Here is a 19,829-nt window from a genome sequence, read left to right on the forward strand (position 1 = left end):
GCCTGGAGGTCAATTTAGCATTTAACTAGACAACCCTTCCCCAGCAACCACAGCACACGTGCACACAAAGGCATCCATGGGAATGCTCACTTCAGCACTGCAACAGGAAACAGTGGAAATCAACATTTGTGTTCACCAGTAGGAAAATGGCTTTAAAAATTATGGTACAGCTATACAGTTGAATTCTACATAGCACTTCAACTGACATGAAAAATTTTCCAAGATCTATTATATGGAAAAAAGCAAAAGTTACAACATAGTATGTATTTTCTTTGGCCATTCTACCAGGTAGGAAATGTTCTGGGAGAATCCACAGTACACTGGAACCAACGCTACCTCTGAGGAAGAGGCTGGGGCTGAGAACTAGAATGGTGGTCACATGAGACTCCTGACTTGTCTGCAGTGTTTTGAGTTTTTACTAGGAGAATAAATTCATGCCCTACTTACATAATTATAACAAGAAAAATCTGTGAGTCATAAATTGCATGTGATTTACCTAACATTCCATTAAGGGAATTCAAATCTATATGAACACAGGTGGTCTGAATCTAATTGATAAAGGGCATTGCAGGCACACTGTCTTCACATCTACATTCAAAAACATACTTCCCTCTGCACCTCTCCAACAATATAAATGCTCTTCCTTGCTTAAAAACAACCCCAAACGCCCTCTCTGCCAAAAAAAAAAAAAAAAAAAAAAAGGAGGAAGAAAGCACTTTTAGTACAAGGCCAAATTAAAAAAAAAAATCTTACACATAATCTCAAATTCCTTAATAAGCATTTTTACTTTTAATCCAAAGAATAGTGTTACAAGGCCTCAGTCAAACTTTACCTCATTAAAATGATGTCTGTTGCCCACATAACTGTTTTGAAGTCGTTTTATTCACTCGGTCTGGTTTTAATCAGTACAGAAAAGTTAGTGGGGAGGCAAACCAATTCCATTTTGAGCATCAGAGAACCACATCTCATCTCCCACCCCAAAGAAGAATCCCTCCATTGCAATGGGGTCTGAGGGTTCTGAGCTCCCCAGGGGATTCTAATAATTAGCCAGGTTTGGGAACCCATGCTTTAAAAGATCCTTTTAAGCAGTACTCCTCAATTTGTGCTGCATATGAATTCTTTTTTTTTTTTTTAATATGACGTGAGAGCTACCACCCTCTACAGGGACCTATGAAATCAGAATCTCTGAGGAGTGGGTTTCAGTCATTAGAATTTTTTTTTTTTTAAACTTCCTCAAACCCTATGCTCAAGTTAACTGATCTAGGAGTTACCCTTATTACCTGTTTGGGTTGTAGGAAACACAGTGGCATGCCAGGGGAGATGGCGAAACGCCAACCCCGAGTTTTATTTGAAATCACAGGGTTAGGCTGATCAGAACAGACTCTCCATACACTGAGACCCATTATAGACTAGGGCTGGTGAGAAGCCCTAGTTTCAGGTAAAGATAAAGTCACTCCACTAGCTGTGATTCTACCATATGGCTACAAATCAGCCAAGTCCATAAGCAGAGTGGTCCTTAAATAAATGCATGAATATCTTCTCTGAGTAACACATTAATCATATGTACAACTTCGTGTTGGTCTACTGTATTCCTTATCACACCATAAGAAATCTAATCCATAATTAGATTCTATCAAATCAAACACAAATGAAAATTAAACTAGTCACATAAGTCCCAAAATAAATACAAACATTTGGAATAAAGAATTTTTGAAAATAACTCTTTAACCTTTTCCTTGTCGATATTCTGTATTGTCTGTTTTCTGACGGGGAGGTAATTAGGTTTCTCCATTGATTTCAGCCTGGAGGAAGTACTGGGGATTGAACCTGGGGCCTCTGGCATGCTGAGCATGAGCTCTACCACTTGAGCTATACCATACCCTTCCCCCTTCTTGTCAGTATTCTGATTAAAAAATGTTTTTCCATTTTTAAAAATCGTGGTAAAATATATATATAAATTTACCATTTTAACCATTTTTAAGTGTACAGTTCTATAGCATTAAGTATGTAACCTTATGTAACCATAACAACTATCCATCTACAAAACTTCTTCTAAAATCACTTTACTGAAGTATGATTGACATATAAAATATTTAATGTACACAACTACATTTGTGAAACTATCACCAATCAAGGCCAGAAACATACCCAATACCTCCCAAAGCTTCCCCTTGCCCCCTTTATTTACTGTTTTCTTTTATGTGTATGTTAAGAATAAATAACAAAAGATCTATCCCCTTAGCAAATTTTAAGCATATAATACAGTAATATTAGTTACAGGCACCATGCTATATTGATCTCCAGAACTCACTTATACTGCATAACTGAAACTTTGCTCCTGAACTTTTTAATCTTCCCCAAAAGAAACTCTGTACCTATTAAACACTAACTCCCCATTCTCTTCTCCCCTCCAGCCCCTGGCAACCTCTGTTCTACTTTCTGTCTCTATGAATTTAACTACTCTCCAGGTACCTCACAGAAGTAGAATCTTTCAATATCTGTCCTTTGTGACTGTTTTTTTTTTTTTTTCACTTAGCATGTCCTGAAGTTTCATTCATGTTTTAGCATGTACCAGAATTTCTTTCCTTTTTAACACTGAATGATACTTCGTTGTGTGTATATTAACATACTTTGTTTACCCATTTATCTATCAATAAACACTTGGGTTGCTTCGTTCTGATTTTTTTTAACTGTATGTTATTTTGAAGTCACATACAATAAAGATGAAACTTATATCACCAGCATTTCTTTGGGAAACAAACAAACAAACCCGTAAGCAGTCCACATTCTGGGCCATAAAACACACCTTACCAAATTTTAAAAATGGAAATCATATAAAGTACGCTCTCAGACCACAGTGGGATTAAACTAGAAATCAATAAAAAAAAAAAATAGCTGGAAAACCCCAAAATACAGTATTTGGAAGTTAAACACACAGTACTTGGAAGACTTAATACTTGGGAGATTAAATAAAATTTGGGTCAAAGAAGTCTCAAGAGATATTCCTAAATAAATGGAAGTAAAAATACAACTTACCAAAACCTGTGGGATGCAGGGAAAGTAGTACATAGAGGAAACTTTACAGCATCAAATGCAAATATTAGAAAAGAAGAGAGATCTAAAAATCAATTATCTAAGTTTCTACCTTAGGAAACTAGAAAAAGAATGAACAAGTTATACTCAAAGTAAGAACAAGAAAATAAATAATTAAAATTTGAGCAGAAAAGAGAAAAAAAATCAATGAAACAAAGTTGATTCTTTGAAAAGGTCCATGAGATGGATAAACCTCTAGCCAAATTAAGAAAAAAAGAAAGACACTAATTAACTAATTTTAGAAATAAAAGGTCTATTGCTACTGATTCTATGGATATTAACAGGATAATAAAGGAATATTATGAACAACTCTATGTACACACATTTGATTAACCTACTTGAAACAGACCAGTTCCTCGAAAGAGACTACCAGAATTTACACAGGAAGAAAAGAACAGTCCGAATAGGCTTGTATCTATTAAGGGAATTGAATCAACAACTAATCATCTTCTTAAAACAGAAAGCAGCAACCCCAGATGGGTTCGCTGGGGAAATCTACCAAAGATCTGATGAAGAAATCATCTCAATTCTCTACACTCTCTTCCAGAAAATAGAAGCATTTCTAACTCATTCTCTGAGATCAGCATCATCCTAATCCCCAAACCAGACAAAGACATTACAAGAAAGAAAAACTACAGACCAATATTTCTCCCTAACACAGATGTAAAAATCTTCAACAAAATATTAGCAAACCAAATCCAACAATGTACAAAAAGAATTACATACCATGACCAAGTGGGATTTATTCCAAGTGTGTTAAGACCAATTCAACATTCAAAAATAAATGTATGTCACATCAACAGGCTAAAGAAAACAAATCCTATAATTATAGCAAGGAGACACAGAAAAAGCATTTGAAAAAAATCTGACACCCAATCAAACACACTCAGCAAACTGGAAACAGAGGGGAAGTTCAACTTGATAAAGAACATATTATAAAAGTCTTACTGCTAACATCATACTTAATGATGAGAAGTTAGATGCTTTCCCACTAAGATTAGGAACAAGGCAAGATGTCCACTCTCACCACTCCTAATCAAATCATATTGGAAGTCCTAATGCAATAGGAAATAAAAGTTGGGAAGAAAGAATAAAATTGCTTTTGTTTGCTGCTGACATGAATACCTATGTAGAAAATCCCAAAGAAACAACAAAAAATTTCCTAGAACTAATAAGTTATTATAGCAAGGTTACAGGATACAAAGTTAGTAAAAGCCAACTGCTTTCTCATATATCATCAATAAACAACTGAAATCTGAAATTTAAAATGCAATACCATAAATAATATTTACCTCAGTGTTAAAAAAAAAACCCAGAACAGAAATACTTAGGTAGGTATAAATCTAACAACTTATGTTTAAGATTGATATGAAGAAAGCTCTGATGAAAGAAATCAAAGACTGAAGGAAATGCAAGGCTATTCCAATTCTTCCCAATTTTGATCTACAGATTCAATGAAATCCCAATCAAAATTCTAGCAAGGTATTTCGACAATATTCTAAAATTTATACAGAAAGACAAAAGATCCAGAATAGTCAAAATAACACAGGAGAAGAATAAAGTCAGAGGAATGACACTACCTGACCTCAAGATTCACTATAAAGCTAAAGTAATCAAGATGTGGTACTGGTGAAAAAGTAGACAAGTAGATCATGAAACAGAGTAGAAAGCCCAGAAAGAGACCTACACAAAATACAGTCAACTGATCTTTGACAAAGGAGCAAAGGCAATTCAGTGGAGCAAGGACGGTCTTTTTAGCAAACGGTGCTCGAACAATCGGACATTCACATGCAAAAAAAAAGTGAATCTAAACACAGATCTACCATCTTTCGTAAAAATTAACTAAAATGGATCACAGACCTAAATGTAAAACGCCAAACTATAAAACTCCTAGAAGACAACTAAGAGAAAATTTAGGTGACCTTGAGTTTGGCCATCACTTTCCATGCACAATATCAAAAGCACAATCCATGAAAGAAAACTGTTAAATTAGATTTCACTAAAAGTCAAAACCTCTGCTCTGGGAAAGACACTGTCAAGAAAATGAAAAGGCAAGCCACAGGCTGGGAGAAAATTTTTACAAAACACATATCCAATAAAGGACTGGTATCCAAAATATACAAAACTCTTAAAACCCAACAATAAGAAAATAACCCAATTAAAGGGATTAGCAAAACATGGAGTATAATCTATTAAAATATCGAGTGACTATGCTATACCCTTGAAACTAATATAATATTGTATAACCTATACTTCAATTTTTAAAATATCTGAGCAGATACTTCACTAAAGAAAACACAAGCATGAAAAGATACTGGACATGTCATTAGGGAACTGCAAATTAAAACAATGAGATACCACTACACACCAATTAGAATGGCCAAAAACCAAAACACTGATGACACCAAATGCTGGCAAGGATGTGGAGCAGCAAGAACTCTCACTCATTGCCAGCGGGAATGCAAAACAGTATAGCCACTTTGAAAGACAGTTTGGCAGTTTCTTACAAAACTAAATATACCATCCATCCAGCAATTTCATGCCTTGGTATTTACCCAAGGGAGTTGAAAACCTATGTTCACACAAAAACCTGCATACAGATGTTTACAGCAGTTTTATCTCATAATTGCCAAAACTTGAAACAACCAAGATGTCCTTCAATAGGTGATTGGATAAATAAACTGTTGTACAATGGAGTATTATTTAGATTTTTTTAAAAAAGCTATCAAGCCAGGAAAAGATATAGAGGAACTTAAATGCATATTGCTAAGTGAAAGTAGACAATTTGAAATGGTCACATACTGTATGTTTCCAATTATATGACATTCTGGAAAATACAAAACTATGGAGATAGTAAAAAAAATCAGTGGTTGCCAGGGGTTTAGGGGGAAAGAGAGGCGAATTAGCAGATGTAACACAGGGGATTTTTAGGGCAGTGAAACTATCCTGTAGGATACTGTAATGATGGATACATGTCATTACACATTTGCCAAAAGCCATAGATTGTAGTAGAATGTACAACACAGAATGAATCCTAATTTAAACTCTGGACTTCAATTAATCATAATGTATCAATACATGGCCCAACAATTTTAACAAATACATTCATTATAGGGGAAACTGGGGTGGGAGTGGAGGAGTGAGGGAGTATATGAGAACTCTGTACTTTTGCTCAATTGTTCCATAAACCTAAAACCGATCAAGAAAAAATTATATATATATATTATATATATAATATATATATATAATATATATATACACACACATTATAAATACACATTTATACATACATATATTTATACATATACATATACATATACATGTATATGTATATATATACCATACACACATATACACACCGCTTGGGGAGGAAAAATAGAGGACCAGTTATTTCAGAACAGAAAAGTCCATGAACATCTCCATTTCGCCAGGTCCCACACATGACCCTGCCTGCTGACTTCCCCAGAAGGGGTGACCACAAACTCCTAAGGAAGCTGAAGTCAAACCATGACCTAAAAGCTTGGTTCTGGTCATCTTTTAGGAGCCTTCCTTTATACAGCTGCTTGCTATATTGTTATTATATGTAAATAGTAACTTTTAAAATAAGTATCTGATCGGAGTTAAAGTGTTAAAAGATTTACTCCCAGTAGGAATCCTTCCCATAATGCTGTACTGGTTACATTAGCCTACGGTTAAAGAATATTAGCACAAGATGAAGAAACATAATCCAGATTTAATTTCAAGGGTAAACAAATGTATTACTCCTGGTTGTCGAGTTAAGGCTGTGAGAACTCTGTCTCCTGAGCAAAGGCTTCACAGGCCACATATCCACCGTGGTTTCCTTCACCTACCACAAGCTGAAAGCAAAGGTCAGCTGTGGCTGTGGGCCAAGGGCTCCCCTGACAGTACCGGCCACCGACCAAAGGCCGAGCACAGTTCACTCCGGAGAGAACTAACTGCCCTTTCCACACACCAGGCACTAGCTGCCCCAAAGCCACCTTCAGCTTCCTGAAGCCCACCTGCTTCTCTTCCCTTCGGGATCACAGATCATTAACAGAGCCAGTTAGAAGTTATACCCCCGTCTCAGTCTTACCCTGTTTTCCCTATGAGAACTGTACCCACAGGATAAGCAAATATCTGAGGAGGAAGTCTCCTTTTAGGAATGTTCCAGCTAACAAATGATCAAGAGAATAAGAATATCACAAGTTTACAACCTTAATAATGAACTAATATATACAGGCAATGATCATTAATGGCTACCAATATTACAAAAAGAAAGAATTCAGACATTAAGTGTCTTCTGGGAAAAGTACACACCACCATCTATGTATTTTTGCAAAACAAAGAAAAAATCTAAACAACTCTCTAGATCTAATTACAAACATATAGAAAATACAGGGAGACAACGCAAGATATTGACACTACAGGAATGCAATCAGCAAAACTCAGAAAGCAGAAGAGTCTACAGGAAAAACAACCCAGTTCCTTCAACAAATAAATTAATACGGGGGAAAACAGGTGGCAGAGAAAGCTGCTGATTAAAAGATTAAAAAGGCATTTCAACCAACAGTAATGCAAGAGACTCATTTGGATTCTGATTTGAACAAACTGTTAAAAAAAGATAATTATGGGACATTTGGGGAAATATAAACCTTGGCTATTTGATGCAACTAAGGAATTACTGTTAATTTGTTTAGGTGTAATAATGGTGATTATGGTTTCTTTTTAAGTTCTTATCTAGAGATTCACACAAAAACATTATACAAAATGATTCAACATCTGTAACTTGCTTCAAAAAAACGTGGGGTGGAAATGGACTGGAGTGCAGGTAAAACGAGTTTGGCCATGGGTTGATGACTGTTGAAGTTGCACGATGAGTACATGGAAGTTCATTATTCTATTCTGTCTACTTCCATACAGCTTTAAGTTTCCATAATAAAAAGGTTATAAGAAATGAAGTAGAGTAATTTCAGACCTCAAAATTCCTTTGAGAAAGGTCAACCATCATAGTAGATCCTGCTCCCCATCTATCTCAATTATGCTAAATATTACACAGTTGGCCCTCCATATCCATAGGTTTTGCATCCACAGATTCAACCAACTGCAGATCAAAATTTCAGTCTGAGGTTGGCTGAATCCACAGGTGCAAACTCCACAGATACAGAGAGCCAACTGTATTCACTGCTCTACGCCATATTATATAAGGGATTTGAGCACCCCCATATTTTGGTATCCGCAGGGGCTCCAGGAACCAAACCCCTGCAGATCCTGACGGAAGACTGTATATCCAAACTGTCCCCTGAGGGCTTATTATATGAAACTAATACAGTCAACTTTTCCTTTCCAACCCTCTACAAACTAACCCATCTTTCAAAACATTAGCAAAAATTTCCACTCTTACCAAAGTTTGCCCTTACCTCACTAGTCAAAAGCTACTTCTCCACTATATACAGTCCATCCAATCAGAGCATAACTTCTCAGAAGAGAGAGCATGCTTTACTGTCTTACTTCCCACAAAAAGCCTAGTCAGTGGTTTGCCTACAGCAGTTGATTAGCAACCAAAAAATGGGTGGATCATTCTGGTTTGTTCAGAGATGAGTCACAAAATCAACAAGGGATACAGAACCAAATCAGAGGACATGTTCACAAATTTTATAGGTCATGAAGAATGGATGAACATATTGTGATAGATCCATACAATTAGGAATGCTACTCAGCATTAAAAAGTAACAAACAACAGTGTTACACATAATATGGGTGAATCTCCAAAACATCATGCTAAAAGAAAGAAGTTAGACACAAAAGACTACAAAGTAAATATAATTTCATTTATTTGAAATCCTAGAAAAGGCAAAAGTGGTTGCCAAGGGCAAGGGATGGGGTAAGGGGACTGACTAACAGGCATGAGGATACTTTTTGAGCGATGGAAATGTTCTATGTGTTTTTCCTACATTTTGACTGTCGTGGTAACACAACTGTATATATTTCCAAAAGTCATCTATCTGTACAATCAAAATGGGTAAATTTTATTATAAGTCAGTCATAGTGTAATAAAAACTATTTATAAATCATAAAACTAGAATTGAAAATTACATATATATGTAATAGGACAGACCAACGGCTTTTACAAATTAAAAACACAAACATCTCCAAAAGAAAGATAGGCAAGGGAAATAAGAAACTGAAGAGAAAAATAAATAGCCAATTAATGTGAAGGCACTGCAAATGAAATCAGTAAAATACTATTTTTTGCCTAAAAAGTTGGCAAAAAAACTGTTTTCCTTTGTATTGGCATTTGTTTTTAAAACTGTAGTATGTCGCACTGGTGAAGATGTAAGGAAAATTGGAACTCTCACACACTACCGACATAAGAGTAAATTGATCCAATCTTTCCACAGGAAAATATGGCAAAAGCCTTAAAAGATACAAACATTTTCCAATCTAAAACTTTATCCTCAAGAAATAACCATGTGCCACGACAATTATGGAGAAATAATAGGCATTTAACAAATGGTGCTGGGACAACCTGATATTCACAGGCAAAAGAATGAAGCTGGACCTTTACCTCACACCATATGCTGAAGTGAATTCAAAATGGATCAAAGACCTAAATACTGGAGCTAAAACTATAAAACCTTAAAAGGAAACACAGGGGTTAACCGTCATGATCTTGGCAATGGTTTCTTAGATACTTAAAGCACAAGCAACAGAAAAAAATATAATAGATGAATTGAAATTTATAAAACAGAAAAAACAAACCTCTGTGCTTCAAAGGACAGTATCAAGAAAGTATAAAGACAATACACAGAATGGGAGCAATATCTACAAATTATCTATTCGATGAGGGTCTATTATCCAGAATACATAAAGAACTCTTACAATAAACAATAAAAAGACAATCTAATCAAAAATGGGCAAATAACTTAGACATTTCTCCAAAGAAGATATACATACGGCCTACAAGCACATGAAGATATGCTTAACACCCTTAGTCGTTGGGGAAATGCAATTAAAATCACAATGAGATGCCACTTCACACCCAACAGAATGGCTATAATCAAAAAGACAGATAATGAAATGTGTTGACAAGAACATGGAGAAACTGGAAACCACATACATTGCTGGTGGGAATGAAAAATATCGTAGCCACTTTATATGACCCAACAATTTCACTCCTAGGTATTTACCCGAGAAAAATGAAAACATGTACTCACACAAAAATTTCTGCATGAATGTTCACTATTTATAACAGCCAAAAAGTGGAAACAACTCAGATGTCCATCAACTGATAGATGAACAAACAAAATGTAGTATATTCACACACTAGAATATTCAGGCATAAAAAGGAGTGAAGTACTGATACATGCTACAACGTGACTAAACTTTGAACACATTATGCTAATTGAAAGAAGCCAGGCACAAAAGGCCATATATTATATGATTCCATTCTTAAGAAATGTCCAAAATCATAAATCCAGAGACAAAAAGTATGATTGAGGTTGCCAGGATCTGAGTGGGAAGGGTAGAGTGGGGAGTGATAATGGGTACAGGGTTTCTTTCCGTGGTGATGAAAATGTTCTGGAATTAGATAGCTGTGATGGTTACACAACTGTGTAATATTCTAAAACCACTGAACTGCACACTTTAGAAGGGTGAATATGATAGTATGTGAATTTTATCTCAGTGAAAATAAGTAGAAAAAAAAAAAGAAATAATCCTCTCTGGGGCAAAGGCTCAGCTAAAAGTATGTCTTTTATAAAAAACAAAAGATTGGAGACAAACTAAAGGTCCAGTTGGAGGTTGGTGAAATAAATTAAGGTGCATTCAATCAATGGAATACCATGTCCACACATGGTAGGTACACAGAGTCATACTAAACATAATGGGCTATTAAAAAATGCTGTCAAAATATATTTCATATGAAAGATTTTCGTCATTATTAATAATTTTTTTAAGTCAAAAAAGTATGTCCACAATATTCTGATGCCCTTCTCCCAAACAGAAAACAATCTTAGGATAAAAACCAATTCTAACTTCAGGCCTCTAGAGAATAAATTTCTGTTATTTGAAAAATTTTTCTTTAAATTTGAAAAAAAAATTTTAAGTATACCAATAGCGAAGTCCATTGACAGACAGAAAAAAGGAAACATATGTATACATACATTTAAAAGTGTAAAAATACTTACACCAAAATGTGTTAACAGTAGTTTTATCCTGGTAGTAGTATTATAGGGGCTTCCTTTGGTTTCACTGTATTTTCTAGTTTTTTGACAATTAGCATTTATTAGTCATATATAAAATATATATTGATTTTAAAAACAAGTATTCTAAGGAACAGTGGTAGTTAACATCTCAAACAAAGAAGAAAATAAAGGGTGAAAAACTAACTTTAAGAAATAAAGACATCAAATTTTAAAACCTCATCAATGACCTGACACTTAACTAAATCCAAATTACTAAAAGTTAACTTTTATAACTCCACAACCACAATCCTAATCATTCTTACCCTTGCTTTGGCAGAAATTTACAAGTCAATAAATTTGCAATTTATAATACAGACTGGACAGTGCTAAAAGTTCTGTTATTTTGGCCAAATCAAAACAGTGACTACAAGGGACTGGTAAGGGAAAAATCAAAGACCAGGTTCCAATTTTCAGTCCAGAAAACGGTTCCAATGAAACAGAGGTTATTCCAGCATAGATTTGAAGATAAAGTATTTATTCTACACAGTCTGAAGACATTGTTCAAATATAAAAATACTGTAAACAAACAAACCAACCAACAAAAAAACCACCACTAACCACAGGGTTTACTAGCCAAAATATAGCCAAGCCAACAGAAAATAAAGTTTACTCACAACATATGAAAGGAAGGACTCTAAATTTTGAAATCAACTCTGCAGTTTACCTTTCTATATGTTTTTAGAAAATGAAAATAAAGCTCTACTTTATACTACTGAGAAAAATCAACGTGTAAAGGAAACATTCAAAGTAGTTCAAAGATAAAGAGTTAAAATGATACTGCTAAGAATAAAATGAAAGCAAATTGAAAATAAGGCCCTTTTAAGTCAATTTTACTTAGAGATTTAATTAATTGTAGACATTCTCAATACTGCCAAGAAGTTTTTAAAATAAAAACTAAAACTAAAATTAGGTAGAGTTATCTCTGAGAAAGCTGATATGATAAAATCACAATCAACTATCACTACCCATATTAGAACAGCTAAAATAAAAAACACCGATAATACCAAATGCTGGAGAGGACACAGAGAAACCAGATCTCACATACATTGCTGGTAGGCATGTAATCTGATACAGCGACTCTAGAAGAGAGTTCAGCAGTTTCTTTTAAAACTAAACATGTACTTACCAATGACCCAGAACTATGGGGCATTTATCCCCCCAATATGAAAACTATGTTCACATAAAAATGTGTACACAAATGTTTATAGCAGCTTTATTTGAAATAGCCAAAAACTATAAACTCTTCTGGAATGTACTTCAAGTGAATCATTAAACAAACCATTGTACATTCAAATTTTCGAACAGTACTTAGCATTAAAAAGGAAGGAACTATTGAGACATGCAACAATTCGGATAGATCTCAAAGGAATTAGGGTAAATGGAAAAAAGCCAAAGTAAAGTACTATATGACTCCATTTATATAACATTTTCAAAATGAAAAAAATTATAAACATGGAGAACAGACAAGTGGTTGTTCACGGTTAAAGCTGAGGGTGTGTGTGTATGAAAATAAAAGGACAGCATGAGGGATCTTTGAGGTGATGGCACAGTTTTGTATCTTGATTGTGGTGGTGGTTACACAAATCTACAAGGGTAAAATTGCACAGAACTAAACACTCATATACTACACAAGTGAGGGCATATAAGACTGGTGAAATTTGAATAAAGGCTATGTATTATAACAATATGTTAATTTCCTGGTTTTGTAATTAAACTATAGTTATGTAAGATGTTATCACTGCATGAAACTAGGTGAAGGGAACATGGGATCTTTCTGTACTATTTTTTGCAACTTTCTGTGAATCTATATTCCGAAACGAAATGTTTAAAAAAAAATTAGGGGCTATGCATAAGAAGGTTAATATAACAAATACAAAAGGTTTTATAGCACAGGGAAATATATTCAATATCTTGTAGTAGCTCACGGTGGAAAATAAAATGAAAATGAATACATGTATGTTCACGTATGACTGAAGAATTGTGCCGTACACCAGAAATTGGACACAACATTGTAAACTGAGTATAACTCAATTTTTAAAAAATTTAAAAAAAATACAATACAAAAGGTTTAACATAGCATATATGGAACATGATAAACAGGCTCCATGAGCACTCTGATTTTATAGAGCACTTTTAATTTAATAAATCACCTAATTCAAAAACACTGGTTTCTGCATACTATTCAAATTATTTCAACAGAAAGCATGACTTGAGCTAGAATTCCAGAGTTTAGTTACCAGATACCACATGAAGTCTCTTACGCTCATGGCAAGATTTTTTTCACACTCTGAAACTGTTCAAGTCATTAAGGAGCCAGTGCACAATGAAAACGTCCCCACATTCAATTTTCTTCCCAAAATCTTTAGCTCAAACTTCCACCGGGCCCAAAGACCACAGTATACAAAGATCTCTAATATCATCAAGTAACTTAGAGGATGTATCACCTGCTGTCTGGGTTCAAATTAATAAAAAGTCGAGCTCAACGCCATTCTCAATCTCAATAAAGATGCTCTTAGGAAAAAAAATAATTTCATGTCATGGTTAAAATCAATTTAAAGACTTTTGGTGTTCTGTAGCAGCTGTCAAGTATTCTGAGGGTTAGCAAGAACATTCTACTGGCCGTCCTTTGAATTCCTGAAGCAGGCTGAGCTGTCCAGCCAGTTCTGCAGTTAAGAGCCCAAATAGGAGTCTCAGACCAGCTGCTGGGAACTGGACCCTAATTCTTCAACTAAGCTTCTTCTTCGGCCCATAGGCCCGTCAAGATTACTCCATACCTATGCGTGTTCAAGTGATTAATACACACAGCCTCCAATGCAGTGGGTGTGATCCTGAAATAGTTTCCTCCACTAAATGTTACTCTAAAGGATTCCACAGAAGGAAAAATAGAAAGCTGAGTAAAATCATACAACAGCTTGCTTTTCTACTTCCCATAGAAAAGCGGCTTAACTTTTTCTCCGTTTCAGCAGGTACAAGAATACCTAACCACGACTATCTGATCAGTCCAGTGTCAGTAAGGGAGCCCTTGAATTTTCTTCCCCTGGACCCTTCTGGACTCTTAACGCTAGAATTTACCAGTAGGGGTTTCATGGAGGAAGTTGTGACACAAGGCCATCTATCACACCAGGTCCAGAAATGTTCTAATACACACTCCCTCCCCCTCCGTACCTTAGACTTTTCTAGTATCCCTTTCCCATGCTTCCTTTCCTGAAAAAACTAAACCTTCCGTGTGAACCCAGGGTAGACTCCAAAAAGCTCTAGGCATTGTTTCCTTTTGCCTTTCAATGACTAAAAACTTTATAGGTGTTGAAAAAAATTTTGCACTAAAATGCCAATGATTCTGACAGTGACAGTGTTCACTGCTACAGATTTTAGAAAGATGAGTCGTGGCATGGAAACAGCTTAGCTGAACACAGTACACTAGATTTTGGGAAATTCTCAATTATGAATTACAATGTTAGTGTAGAATCTACACTGCAGGAAACCTAATGTCTTCTCGAAAGCATATTCCAACACCCCAATGCAGTAAAATTCAATAACCTGAAGGTCCTAGTTCACTAAAGAATTAGTGTGGACTACATTTGCAAATGCATAGAAATTATATTTAGTAAACCCCTGGAATAAGGCCTCTAAATTCTTTCACATTAATCTGCCTGATCGCTTTGGGGCCCAGCACTGACACCAATCCCACTGATCATATTGTGTAGAAATAGTTAGAAGGAGGCCATAATGCCAGCGCTGAAGAACAGGGTCAGCATCTCAGACGTACTGTGACACAGTATACAACATACATAAGGAAGGACACCACCTCGCTGCAGCAAAGACAACTCTATCTCAGCCCCAAATTTCAACTCACCGTGAGACAGTTCTATCTAAACATCTTCAAACCTTTTACTCCAAACCAACAGTCCTAACCCTTATTTTCAAAAATAACACCAACATTTCCCCAATCACTCAAATTCAAAGCTGTAGAGTCATTATTAAAAGCATGAAGGGAGTCAGAATCCTTTAAATCCTTACCTTGTAGTACCTGTCACAGTCAGTCTTTCCCATTCCTATCCCCATCATCCCAGTTCAAGGATTATTCCTTAAACCCAAGTTTCTCAGCAGGGACATCTTGATGTCCCACAGCCAAATTCAAACTCCAAAGTATTATTTTGAACAAGTCATCCAAGCCTTGAAAAAAAAATCTACAGATTTCGCAGTGCAGCCAACACAAGCCTGTCCTCACGAGCTTGGATAAGCACCAAGCACTTCGACGAGAAGTTTCTGGACATTACGGCTCAGGACCAGGGATTCTGAATCTCCAGAAGTTTCCCGTATTTGCTGCTTTTTGTCATCTCTTCTTTCCCCATGGTGATCAAATCTTTGAAAAGAAAAGGCCTTATAGCTCATTTTCATGGAGCAGGTGGACTACTTCCTACACCACAGCCAGGCCTTGAAGGGGAAGGAATCCCAAGAAATAGAACAAGTGAAAGTAACTTTAAAAAGATAAAAAGGAAAGCACACAAACTCCCTGGCTCTGTGGCTACGTGGGGAAGAAGCCTGAGATGGTAAGCCCAGGTGAGTTTTAATTATGAAAGAGGACCATGAAGACATCAGGACGAAATCCAAATATCTTACTCTACACTTAAAAAATGTCCATCTTACCTCAATTTAAAAAAAAAATTATTTCATTTTAACTAGTGACCTAATGGGTAAGGGAAAACATATACATAAAAGGAAAATTAAACGTAAGCAAGCTATACCAAGAGCATGAAACAAGGACTACAAGATTTCAGAGGAGGAACCTGAAAAAGCAAGAAGGTAGGCAACTAAGTCAGGATTTTGAACTGTATCTTGGAGTGTTCAGGCAGTAAGTGAAACAGTCTGGCCAAAGCAGAGAACACAGAGAGATCAAAGATGTGAGATGGAGTGTATATGTGGCACAGTTCTAGTCCACTGTTCATATGCCTTTTCTTCCTCTCTGTCTCGGCAGTCATGTCAGTTCAGAGGCCAGGGACCACCATAATTTGTTAACCTATTAGCTCAATGTGAATCTCATCCCAAGAACTCAGAATAGTCTTACTCTGTCTAATTTCAGAATAGCATAACATTGAGGTGCGCTCTGAATTCAGGGTTTTTTGAATACCTGTATTAAAAACAGCAAAACTTTTATAAAAGTCAAGAAATAAGGATCCATCAGTCAAAACAAGAATTTTTAAGCACCCAGACACACTTAATAAAATAAAAAAGTCTGTAACTGCTGACATCCTTTAAAGGAGGAGGCAAAAGAATGGAAAGTCTGATGAAGTGATAAGCAGTTTTAAAACAGGTTTACAGTCAGTTTTTAAACAGTAATCCCTCTGGGAAATGAAAATTCCTTTCTTTAATCCTTTTGAAGGCAATATAATATTCGAATCAGGAACAAGACTACCTAAGTTGAAATGCGAACCTTTTACAGTATCCTCCACGTTAAATACCAAGTAGAGGAGAGAATTTCTAACCTATCAAAAAGAGAGGCAGCCAGTATTTTGGATTTATAATCTATCTTTGCTAAACATATATGCAGAAGCTTTGGGGAAACAAAACTAGGGAACTTCAAGGTTTTAGTTGGCAGTGATTACTTCACTGGAGCTTATTCCTGTGAAATGAAACTACCAGAATCCCTCAATATCAATTTGTTTGTCACTAAACCACAGGTTTATGCTTTATCTTGGAAATGCTAACAGGGTGGAACTATGAGCCTTTTATTAAAACGAGATGACCATGGAGAGCGCCCTTGAAGCTTAGCAACAGAGGACTCAACCCCAAAAGGTTCCCTTCTATAAAGTAAGGACAGGTTTGATATGTACCCCAGGGCCAATACTAAAATGCTTGACTATATTTTCCATAAAAGGTGGAAGTTGTAATAGTAGCATATAGCAGACACCAGCCCACTAGAAGCAGATGGAACCCACCAACTCATTTTACCCAAACCTTCAAAAAGGTACACAGAACTGTCTCTGCTTGCCAAAGCAGGGCAAATCTGAATGGGTGGATCTAAGAAAAGGTTTTGCCAGGGATTACTAATGGCAATTTCTTTTGCCTAAGATAGCCCCCAATGTAAAACAGGATTGAAAAATGAAAGGCAATTTTAAAGCTCACTCTCCGTATTCAAGCTAAACACACACACAAACAAGGCCTCAAAGCTTTATTTTACCAAAAACAAAACAAACAAAAACCAACAACTCTGTAACGATTCCAGCACAAGGCTCTTCCAGAAGGGAAATCTGGCTGGATTCCCTGCTTATGTACATAATTCACCAGGGGTCAGGTAAGATTCCATTTTGTAACAGCTGAACTTTAAACAGAAAGTCATTAGTGGGGCAACATTCACTCATTAGCATAAAGTTACCCCCTAGAAAGAAAAGCATTGCCTGTCTCTGCCAGATGACTACTTTACAGTGAGAAACTAGGACCAAGGACCATGAACTCCTAGAAAGTTCTATCCGCCTCAGAAGAAGAGCTCACCATCTCCACCAGCCTAAACTTAACTGTCTCCACATTCCTCACTCCCCACAGAGGAAGGCATCGATAACAGGGAATTTTAAAAAATAAGAAATAAAAAGAAGAGCCAAAGGGTCAATAGCAGGCAAAGCTTTTCAGGGCTGACATGATTCCTGTTTGGGATTGGGGGAGGGGGAGGAGCTTTTCTGGATGTTTCTATTCTTGGCAAGGAAAGCACCTCCAGGTCCTGTACCGTCAAAAGGCACCAACCCAGGAATGTTCTCAGGGAATGAATGATTTGCCTGTGCTAAGCGACTTCATTTTGGGGTGTGATGATGGGAAGCAAGGTGGGGAGGGCTAGAGAGCTGAAGTGGGGAGTAGGGGGAAGATGTGTTTGACAGGGGAATGGGAGAAACGAGTGGATGGATAAGAGGGGTCCAGGGAAGATGTAGACGGTTAAGAGGGAGGATGTGGATGACTAAGGGAGGTGAGGGGAAGCTGTGGATGGCCGACGGGATGTCCAGAAAAGGCGTGGAGCTGAGGGGGAGGGGGGTAAGGTATGGACCGCTAAGGAAGATTGGGGGAAGGTGTGGATGGTGGAGGGATGGAAGGATGGCCATCAGTCCCCTGAGGACCAACAATGAAGGGAGGCCGGGGGCTGGCCTCACCCAGGCTCCCCCCAAATTCCCCTTCTGTGGGCGTGTGCTCGGCTGCGCGTGTGCAAGGGCCAGGCCACCAGGCCGCAGGGCCACCACTCACCCCACGACTCCCTGGTTGTAGTTCCTCCGCTTCCACGGGGTCCCGCTGTACACTCCCCCGCTGCCGTCGGCCCGACCGCCCCCCGCGGCCCGCCCTCCGCTGGGCTGCAGCAGGCTGTAGTTGAGTCCGTAGGTGCTGGCCTTGTTGTCGCGCTTCCTCTTATTGCTGCTGCCCGAGGCCGGGTCGGCGGGCTCCGGGGCGGGGACGGCCGCCGAGGGGTGCGGGGACGGGGACGCCGAGGGGGACGGGGACGCCGAGGGGCCCGCGGCAGCTCGGCGAGCCCAGGCCGCGGGCTGGTGGTGGTTGTTGTTGTTGTTGGTTGTCTCCAGGGGCAGGAAGTCCCGCTGCTCCGCCGGCTGCGCGTGGCCGCCCAGCAGGCGCTCCCCGGAGCGGTACATGCCGGCCGGGGCCGGGGCCGGGGCCGCGCCGCCGGGGCTGCCGGTACTGCTGCCGCTCCCGCCGGTGGCCGTGCTGCTGCCGCCGCCGCCGCCACTCGCGCCGCCGCTGCTGTGACAGTGGTGGTTGAAGTAGAGGTTCCTCAGTCCCTGGGTCGTCTCCCAGATCTGCATCCACAGACTGTTGGACGGTCCGAGCTGCTCTGGCTGGAACCAGGCGATCCTCGGATCCATCAAACGGCGGCGGCCGCTGTCCCCGCCCCTCCCGGCTGCCCGCAGGGCCGCCGCCGCCGCCGCGCCTTAGGCGCACGCCCGGCCTCGGCTGCTGCTGCTGCTGCTGCTGCTGCTGTGCTGCTGCTGCTGCTGCTGCTGCTGCTGCTGCTGCTGCTACCACCGCCGCTCAGGGCCCGCCGCGGGCGGCGCGGTCGCGCAGGGAGCCCGGCCGGCGCCGGCGGCGTCGCACCCGCCCTCGGGGGCTCCGCGGGCCCTCCCCCCTCCCTCCGCCCCTCTGCCGAGCCCCTGTCACCGGGGTCCCCGTGCAAATGGCGGCGGCAGCGGAGGCTCGAGAGAAGGGCGAGTGTCGGCGGCGGCGGCAGCAGCGGCGGCGGCCGGACGCGCCTGCTCGGTAGCGTCCCCGCTACTCCGGCCCCGGGGCGGGGCCTCCTCCGGCTCCGCCCCCTCGCCCCGCCCCCGTCCTGCCCCCCCACCTTCCCGCGCTCGCTCCGCCCCCGCCGCGCCGCGCCGCCGGTCCAGCCCTAGAGGCCGCGCCGTGCGTCACAGAGGCCGCGGCGCGGCACGGCGTGGCCTGCAACTGCCTGGGCCAACCGTCCCCGCGCCGGCTACGGAGGGCGTCGCACGTACCTGGGCGTCCCAG

General features: G+C 39.2%; 1 protein-coding gene across 2 annotated transcripts in view; it reads right to left on the reverse strand.

Annotated features, from left to right (window-relative positions):
• The window catches only part of TENT4B (terminal nucleotidyltransferase 4B), a 57,441-nt gene extending 38,011 nt beyond the window's left edge, over window positions 1-19,430 (reverse strand). For both annotated transcript variants that reach the window (XM_064489185.1, XM_010990087.3), the window contains exon 1: window positions 18,561-19,430. In XM_064489185.1, the coding sequence (XP_064345255.1) occupies window positions 18,561-19,189 (629 nt within the window). In that variant the 5' untranslated portion in view covers window positions 19,190-19,430. The remainder of the gene's footprint in view (window positions 1-18,560) is intronic.
• Between the last annotated feature and the right edge of the window lie 399 nt (window positions 19,431-19,829).

This window comes from Camelus dromedarius, chromosome 9 (genome assembly GCF_036321535.1).
Source record: "Camelus dromedarius isolate mCamDro1 chromosome 9, mCamDro1.pat, whole genome shotgun sequence".
In the NCBI taxonomy this organism is placed as follows: domain Eukaryota; kingdom Metazoa; phylum Chordata; class Mammalia; order Artiodactyla; family Camelidae; genus Camelus; species Camelus dromedarius.